Below are 8,710 nucleotides of genomic sequence, written 5' to 3'. Positions count from 1 at the left end.
TAGCTACATTGTAATGTTTGGAAATTGAAAGAAAATCAAGAAGAAAGCTGAAGAGAAGAAAGATCAACATAGAGAGTTTTACAGAGAGATAGATTTAGAGAGAGAAATATGCTTTTGTATTGATTGATAGAATGAAGGTTACACAACTGTTTTTATAAGGGAGAGCCTAACTACTCTAACCAACTTACTAACTGTATTGCTAACTTGTATACTTAATAAGGTGAACATCACGTGAAGGACTGTGCCCTACTCTGGGCGGGAGCACGAACACCGGGGGTGCAGGTTATGAGCTCTCTAAGCATCTCTAATCACTATTGAATGCAAATATTAAATAACGCTTACCTGGCACTTACCTGTGCATCCACAGCACCAATTATGCATACGTATATATATATACGACTAATAAAGCAACTAATGATGCATAAGTAACGATAATATAACACATGGCATATAACTAATAAGCATTTAAATCAATTTCTGGGAATATATAAGTATATAGGTATATACGGAAAACCAAAAGCCCACTCACTGATAAGTGGAAGGGTCGTAGCCCCCCTGCCTTGAGTGACCACGTTCGTCCTCGGGATATGTCTCACCTATATGCGAAATAACTATAAAAACGTTAATTTTAAAGCACATAACCAAACTTTCGAAATAACTTCTCATACATTGCTCAAATGGGGCAAATGAATATACCAACGTGCTCTACTTGACCTCAGGATCACACCCAAATTTTTAGAAAAAATTTTCACCGCCGCACGCGCCCCCACGCGCCGGCCACGCGCAGGCACGTGCCTGGCACGCTGACGGCGTCAACTGACGCCGTAGGGAATATTCCATTAGTTCTAACGGATTCCGTCAACGGCGTCAGGAATATTCCGTCTCCTTCCCCGACGAACCTCCGGCGCCGTCGTCGGCGCCGGAAAACTGGAAAATTTTCAAACGTTTATATCTCATTCGTTTTTCACCCAAATTTCGCGATTTTGGTACCAAAATGAAGCCTAGAACTAGGGGAACACAATTATACTACTTTCAAGGGTTAAAAACCATGAAATCTCACCTGTCCAAACCACCTAACTCCGGCCAACTCCAAATACAGTGATCCCGACGTCCAATTCCTTCAAACGAACTACTCCGAGCCTCCTTGGGACCTCACCAAGCTATCTACAAGCTTCATTTTCCCTAAAACGTGAGAAATCACGTGTGCATGAATAGTACCCCAAAACGGACATTGTGAAATCAACGTGAAAACGATGGAGTTCATACCTGAAAATGGTACGGTTGGACTCCCACGAGCTTCACGAAATCGAATATGGGTTTAGTTTCTTCGATCTATGGAGGTGTAGTGTGCTTGTGTGTGTGTCCATACGTTTTCGAAGAAAAAGGGAAGGAATGGGGAAGGGAACTGGGCATGGGATAGGGGGTACAGGGCAGGGAAAGTGTGTAGGTGTAGGTTAGTGTGTGTGTGGCTCACAACAAGCCAACGAAAACCCAAAACAACCACAACACGAAAAGAAAACGCACTAGGGGCAATTTTGTCTTTTCACACGTACGTTAAAATGTTTCTGGGACGGGCTGTCACAAAAGCACTTTGATACAATTTGATCTGCTTAATTCAATCTAAATGTAATGGTAGGAACACTAAATTTGTTAACAAAATTTTGAAAACTAAACGATATTAAACATTAAATTTGTAGACAAAATTTGTAAACTAAACAAAATGAAAATTAATGATTTGATTATTACTTAAACTTTGATAAATGTACTCATTTCTTATTAATAATACACCATTTAGTTTGAAAATTTTGTCTACAAATTTAACCTCTATGGTAGACCTGGCAATTTCTTACACGACCCGTTAATACAACACGTAAACGACACAAAAATAACGGGTTTCGAGTCAACACGATAACTAATCGAGTCATTATCGGGTCACATGATAATAATCCGTTAATAACGGATCCTAAACAGGTTTACACGAGAGTGACACGCGGATAACTAGTTTTGACACAATAAGAAAAAAAATATTTTGATGATTTTAATTTTTAAACTACTAAAACAAACTTACTATAAAATGCAATAGATATAATGAATATGTATATATTGTTTATTAATTATTACTCTATTATTATTCTATATAAATTTTAAAATTTAAGTTTTATTTATTTATTTATTTTTGTGGTATATTATAGACAAATATTGAGATTAAAAATCATAAAACACATTAAAAATAAAAATATCAAGTAATTTAAAAATACCAAACACATTAAAAAAATTATAATAATTAATTTACATGTGCGAAAAATATGAAAAAATATGCAAACGCTCGTAGTCGCATCCTTTACGCTTTGAGAATGGGTATATGATCGCTTGAATTTTTAAAACCATACAAACTCTCATGAATAGTATTTTTAACTCTCATGAATAATATTTTTAAGGGAGTTCAAAATTCATAATTATTAATGTATAAGTATGAAAGATGTGAAAGCATAATAAACCTTCATAATTGCATCCTCAACGCTTAAACGATGGTTACATGGCCGTTTAAATTTTTAAAACCCTCCAAATCTCATGAACAGTGTTTTTTATTTAAATGCAAAATTAATAAAATTAATAATAATTATTGTAGAAGTGTGAAAAATGTAATCACTTGTAATGAAAAACTTTACAATTTTCATAAGGAGTCAACTCCGAAATTTAGTATGTATATACTAATTTAGTATTATTTTACATTTTTTTGGATCAAATTATGTTTTTCATTTTCATTTTTTATTGATTTAAAATATATTTTTTTAACAGATAACGGATCAGATCATATTACCTAATAATGTTAATGGGTTGATTTCGGATCGGATCATATTACCCGTTTACTTAAACGGGTATTGCACAACACGACCCGTTAAGCTATCGGGTATGACACAAAAATGATACAAACACAAGAAATACAACATGAATACCAGGTCTACTCTGTGGTATTACTCCAAACAAAAAGAACTTCTAATTTATTTTATTTTTTGAAATGGCTCAAATATCACACACTCCATTCATACCTCCTTCCGTACTATTATTCCGAGATAGCTTAATTAAACAAGTTAATTAGATTATGCCAGAAAGCTCCAAAATAGAAGCCAAAGGATGGCTTTTCCCTCTTCTTCCCTTATGAGCTGGCACAAAGTACGATTCCTGCTGCTTCCCAAATATTTTTTCAATGTCTTGCCCAAATGCCAGCTGCTTAGCCTCCCTATCCATCTGCAGTATTATGTTGTCCTTTTGCCCTGCTTTTTCAACAAACCACAATTAGCTATACAGTTAAACATGCCCAATGGTTTTAATTGTCGAATCAGTTTGACACATACACCAAAATAGGGGTTTCAGGTAGATGAGTTCAATACCTAATTATTATGTGACTCCTACGTCCTTTAGTGTAAATATACTGTTTCTAACTTGATTAATCTACCTGCAAGGAAGTTCCTCGTGCTGTATTGGGCATTGAGTCCGAATCCCAGGATTCGGATGTTTTGGTTTTGGTTGCCGCTCTGGGTAACAAAGGCAACGGGATGACCAGCTGGGATAACGAAAGCATCACCAGGTGACAGTTGAGCATTGACCTTCATGAACCTTCCACTTTGTTCTCCCTGCTCCTGTTGCTCCATCGTCTCTTGGCCATGCATTTGGCTTGCCAAGTGGGGGCACCCCATTTCGACATGTACATTTCCTTCCACAACATATATGAGGAATGTAGCTTTTGAATTGAAGTGTGGCACCATCATAGTTTGCTGCAAAAAATTGATAAGATTTTCATTACCCACAGGTAATAATCCACATTAGTATACTGAAGCAAATTAGCGGACATCACAATTTTATAAATCATTATGGCTGAAATCATCAAATTAGGCTAGATATAGTTGACACATAAAAAAAGTATTAATCATTTAAACAATTAAGATTTTGTATTTTTTTCGTTGCAGCTAATTTCCCTTTAATTAATTTGTTTTGGGATTAATGGTGAATTACTTGGTTCATCTCAATGCAACTGACTGAGACGTCCATGTCCTGGAACTGATTGAACTCTTCAGGGCGAGCCTCAAAGAGCTGGCCGTAGTTGTTGGAGTGCACAGGTTTTAGTTGTCTCAGATTGAACGGACCCTCAGACTGTCGGCGTCCTTCACGCCTGGCCGAAGAAGCACGCTGACTCAATGCCTCAAGTTGCTCCTTTGGGGCTCTCATGACTATGCCTTGGCCCCCTTGTTGGCCCCTTTGTTGTCTAAAGCCCTGCTCCAGCTCTTTTCTTGGGGTCTAATCAAATAATTAATAGTTGTAAATTAGAGCCTAATTAATCTATGTGAACAAATTAAATCAAGTTATAACTTACATTGAAGGCAGATTCAAGAATGTCATTGCTAAAAACGCTGAAGTACGACTCGGGATTTCCAGAACCAGCAGGGAAGAATTCCTGAAGAAAGTTAAAGCAATGACATAAATTACCAACCCCAAATATTAAAACCAAAACAAAATTCAAGTGTTTGTTTGAATTTTATTTGGGTTTGGGGGTATTTAATGGCTCAAACAAACAAAAATAAAAATTACCAAAGCTAATATTTTGATGAAATGAAGTGGAGATTTTGGTTACCTCAAATCGTCCAGGACTGTTAACAGAGCGGATGAGCTTTGCAATGTGAAGAGGTTCATCGTTGTTATTGTTAGTTAAGTAAATAGTAGTCCCTGCACGAACTCTGATCACATCTCCATGCTCCATGTTGAAGGACTCCCTTCTGTCTTTCAACAGAAGAGTACAGGTACACTGTCCTGAAATTGCAAGGCAACGAAAACACGAAGATATTAGAGCTTATGATAAAATAGATTCATATAAGAAAAATGATTGTTAATTAGTGCTTATGATAAAATAGATTCATATAAGAAAAATGATTGTTAATTAGTGCTTATGATAAAATAGCTTCATATAAGAAAAATGATTGTTAATGGAGGACTGACTCACCATTGAGAACAACGAAAATCGCTTCCGCATCACAATGGTGTGGGAGAACAAAAGTGTTAGGCATTGCCTCAAAGATGGCCAACCGGTAGTTCTTAATGCCACGAAGAAGCTCACTCTTTCCAAACCTCTCAAGTACCTGAAGACCGCCTTCATTGGACTGGAACCGCGACTGAAACATCTGTGATGGAAAGTAGAAGGGATTGTTCCTCTGATCCCCCATCATCTGCTCCTCTTCTCCTTGTCCATATCGGTTCAGATGAACTCCTCCTGTGCTGCCGCTCTGCTGCTGCTGTCCTTGCTGTGCGCACTGTAGTTTACATTGTTTTTTCTGATCATCATCCTGTGCTTGCTTTTCACAAGCCTTCTTGCACTGCTTGAATTGCTGTTTCTCCTGTTCAAATTGTTGCTTGCACTGTTTTGGGCATTGCTCTTGTTGTCCCTGGCGCTGCTGTTGACTCTTGCAGCTTTGCTTGCACTGCTCGTATCGCTCTTTGGCACCGCCATAACCTGAGCCATTTAGTGCCTCATCATCCTCTACTTCATTACCTCCTCCTCCTCGTCCTTGGTGCTGCTGCTCTCTCTGTTGTTTGCACTGTTCTTTGCATTGTCGTCTTTCATCATCATGCTGCGATGACCTTTCGCAGCCCTGCTTGCACTGCTGGTACTGCCCTTTCTCCTGTTCAAATTGTTCCCTGCACTGCCTTGGGCACTGCTCTTGTTCTCCTTGACCCTGTTGTTGTCTGCTGCAACTCTCCACGCACTGATCGTAACGCTGTCTGGACTTGCCATTTAGGTCTTCATCCTCTACTCCGTTGTCTCCACTGCCTTGTCCTTTCCCTTGCCCTTGTTGTTGCCTTCGTTGCTGATCTTTGATCTCCTGTATGCACGTACTTAGACATTGCTGTTGTTGGCCATGTTCTTGGCTCTGGCACCGCTGGTGGCATTGTTCGAATTGTTTCTCTAGCTGTTCAACTTGCTGCTCACACTGTCTTTGGCATTGCTGCCCCCCACCACTCCCTTGATGCCTCTCACAATATTGCTGGCATATTCTCTTCATCTGCTTGCGCTCTTGTTCTTGTTGTCCTTGTTGTCCATGTTGCCTCATTTGGTCTTGACACTTTTGCAGACACAGGTGCTGCTGTTGGCCGCGCTGCGACTGGCAACGCTGCTGACATTGCTGTTGCCCATATTGTTGTCCTTGTTGCCTCATTTGATCTTGTCCTTGCTGCCCTTGTTGCCTCATTTGATCTTGGCACTCTTGCAGACACTGATGCTGCTTTTGGCCACGCTGTGATTGGCAGCGCTGCTGGCATTGCTGATGACCATGTTGCCTCATTTGATCTTGGCATTCTTGTAAACACTGGTGCTGCTTTTGGCCGCGCAGTGACTGGCAACGCTGCTGACACTGCTGCAGCTCGTGATGGTTAGAAACATAACTTTGTAACTCCTCACCTTGTCCTCCCTCGATATGCTGGCGGCAAATCTTCTGGCATATCTCCGGCGATTGAATGGTCTGTTGGCATTGTTCGTGGCACTGCTTGAATTTCCGTTGCTGCATGCACTGCCTTTGACAATGTTCCAGCGGAACCCGTGCTCCCTGCTTCTCACACTCCTGTCGGCATTCCTGACCATGAGATTGGCTGTACCACACCATTTCGCCAGCAACCGGAGGACCCCACCAGGGCCCCATATTCTTGCATCGGGACAAACACGTGGATTGGATTGGAAGGCTCTGGAAGTCCTTACATTCTCTTTGACATTGCTGGTCTGTATCTTGCTCTGCAAGAGTGAAAGACGGAGAGAAAGCAAGGAAAAGAGAAGAAACCAACAACAGGAAAGGAAGCCAAGCTTTCGAATTGATCACCATTTTTGCTAATTTTCTTTAATTTTATGCTCCTGTGGGTTGAATGGCTCAAAGGGTTCGCGTATTTATACAAGATTAAAGCTGAGCGTGCATGTAAATTTGTACATTTGTCCATGCACATTACATGCAAGGTGACTAGTGTAGATGGCGAAATCTTGACGTGTCCAATTTGTGAAATTCAAAGGGCGCAGGATTCGAGATGATTTATCCAAACTTGGTCTTCACGTGGGTGCGAATGCGGACGAAATGGTGAGGAAATGTGAGACTTTGCGGAGTCGACTGGGTTAGTTGGAAACGAGCAGGTGGTGGGGGTGGGGGTTCTGCTCGATGGACAGGTAAGGGGGAACGTGTTGAGGTGCATGTAAGTGAGAAGCCAGGAATCGGAAGTGGGTTGGTGGACGCGGCGATGCTCATCCATAGTTTGGATATTGACGGATTACTTATGGTGGTGGAGAAAAAGCCGAAGGGAGGGATGTCTCTGCACAAATGGGGGACTGCTTGGCTTTACCTTCTCTTGGCTTATATATTGCACGAAAGTTCCGACTTCTTTTCTCAATGGTGTATGAAGTTTAGTTCAAGCTATCCAGTATCATTTAGATTACAAAAGGATCTTTCCGTCGGTTTTCCTTTGAACTTGTACTTCATCGTCGATATTATGATCGATCAATCTCCCGTAACTTTTATAAATGGTCAATTTTTCTTACATTTCTTCAAATTTTAGATATTGGTACTGAACATATTTTTAATGTTTCTTTTTTTCAAAAATCATTCTTAGATTAAACTACCATCTACATTTGCAAATTATAAAAAGGCAAAATTCTATTTGTCATTTCCATTTTACAAAACAGCCATTCAAAACGTGTTTTGTGAAATCTAACTAAACAGGCGCCTAATTTTTTTTAGTTCTCAATTTTCGTGTTTTTTTTTTTTTTTTTGCAATTTTTAGTTTAAAAAAATAAAAAATAAAAAAAATATTTTATCAAATTGCCCTAAAATTTTGTAAAAAAAAAAATGTTTTCCAACACTCCGAGTTCAACCCAGAAGTCAACAAATATTCCAAGTTTTTAGTTTTCTACACCGGATGACTGTTGTTAAGTTTAATATATAAATATAGTTAAAGTACAATTGGGAGCAAAAAGAAAACAAAAGATATCTCATCTCATCCCATATATGAGAATGGAAATATTTCTCTGCACATTTTTCTTCACAATGAACAGTTGAGATGTAACTAATTAATAATTGTTTACATGTGGAAAAAAATGTACAAATGAGCAAAGCTCGAGAATGAGAACGCCCAAGGTTCCAACCGAAAAGAAAAAAGAAATAGCTAGAAAACTCCAAAGCTCTTGAAGGCCCAATCTCATCTATCCCACAAACTGGGGCTTTAGATGTTATTATTAGCACTCTAAAAAGAATGATACGAGAGTTACCGCTAAACTTGATAATTTCTTACACGACTCATTAACCTGGCATAATAGGAAAATAATAGGTTTCGAATAAACCAGTTAATAAGTGAGGTCGGCATCGGATCACCTGTTAAGAACCTTGTTAACAAATCAAATCATTATCGAGTTACTCGTTAACAAATCGAGTCGTTATTGAGTCACTCGTTAAGATAATGAGTATTACACATAAACAACATGAACATGATCATGAAAATTTCTCACTCAACCATTAACCCAACACAAAATGACACGATCCGTTAATGAGTCGAATTGTTATCGGATCATTTGTAAAAGAACTATTTAAATAACAAATTTGACACGACACAATTTGTTAAGAAAATGAATATGACATGAAAACGACAAACATGACTCATTTGTCCGGTCTAGTTGCCGCATACAATCCGC

At 38.9% G+C, this 8,710-nt stretch overlaps 1 protein-coding gene across 1 annotated transcript; it reads right to left on the bottom strand.

Annotated features, from left to right (window-relative positions):
* Positions 1–3,040: 3,040 nt before the first annotated feature.
* LOC103959244 (vicilin Jug r 2.0101) lies at positions 3,041–7,491 on the bottom strand. The gene is made up of 6 exons (XM_048584615.1): positions 4,997–7,491; positions 4,631–4,806; positions 4,373–4,453; positions 4,015–4,296; positions 3,458–3,776; positions 3,041–3,275 (listed from the first exon to the last, which is right to left on the bottom strand). Exons 1-6 carry the CDS (start codon positions 6,861–6,863, stop codon positions 3,097–3,099), a joined length of 2,904 nt encoding a protein of 967 aa, XP_048440572.1. The 5' UTR covers positions 6,864–7,491; the 3' UTR covers positions 3,041–3,096.
* Between the last annotated feature and the right edge of the window lie 1,219 nt (positions 7,492–8,710).

The sequence above is a fragment of a genome, unplaced genomic scaffold (assembly GCF_019419815.1).
Source record: "Pyrus x bretschneideri cultivar Hongxiangsu unplaced genomic scaffold, Pyrus_bretschneideri_v1 Contig21, whole genome shotgun sequence".
Taxonomy (NCBI): Eukaryota; Viridiplantae; Streptophyta; class Magnoliopsida; order Rosales; family Rosaceae; genus Pyrus; species Pyrus x bretschneideri.
The sequence above is the reverse complement of the archived record's forward strand: the minus strand, read 5'-3'. Positions and strand labels throughout refer to the sequence as shown.

What these genes read in the sequence shown, in the direction of transcription:
- LOC103959244 (XM_048584615.1), bottom strand. Translation starts at nt 6,863, where the DNA reads ATGGTGATCAATTCGAAAGCTTGGCTTCCTTTCCTGTTGTTGGTTTCT. An exon ending in GATTTTCGTTGTTCTCAATG is followed by an intron (nt 4,807 to 4,996) that starts GTGAGTCAGTCC and finishes TTGCAATTTCAG; the next exon opens with GACAGTGTACCTGTACTCTT. An exon ending in GTTGCATTGAGATGAACCAA is followed by an intron (nt 3,777 to 4,014) that starts GTAATTCACCAT and finishes AATTTTTTGCAG; the next exon opens with CAAACTATGATGGTGCCACA.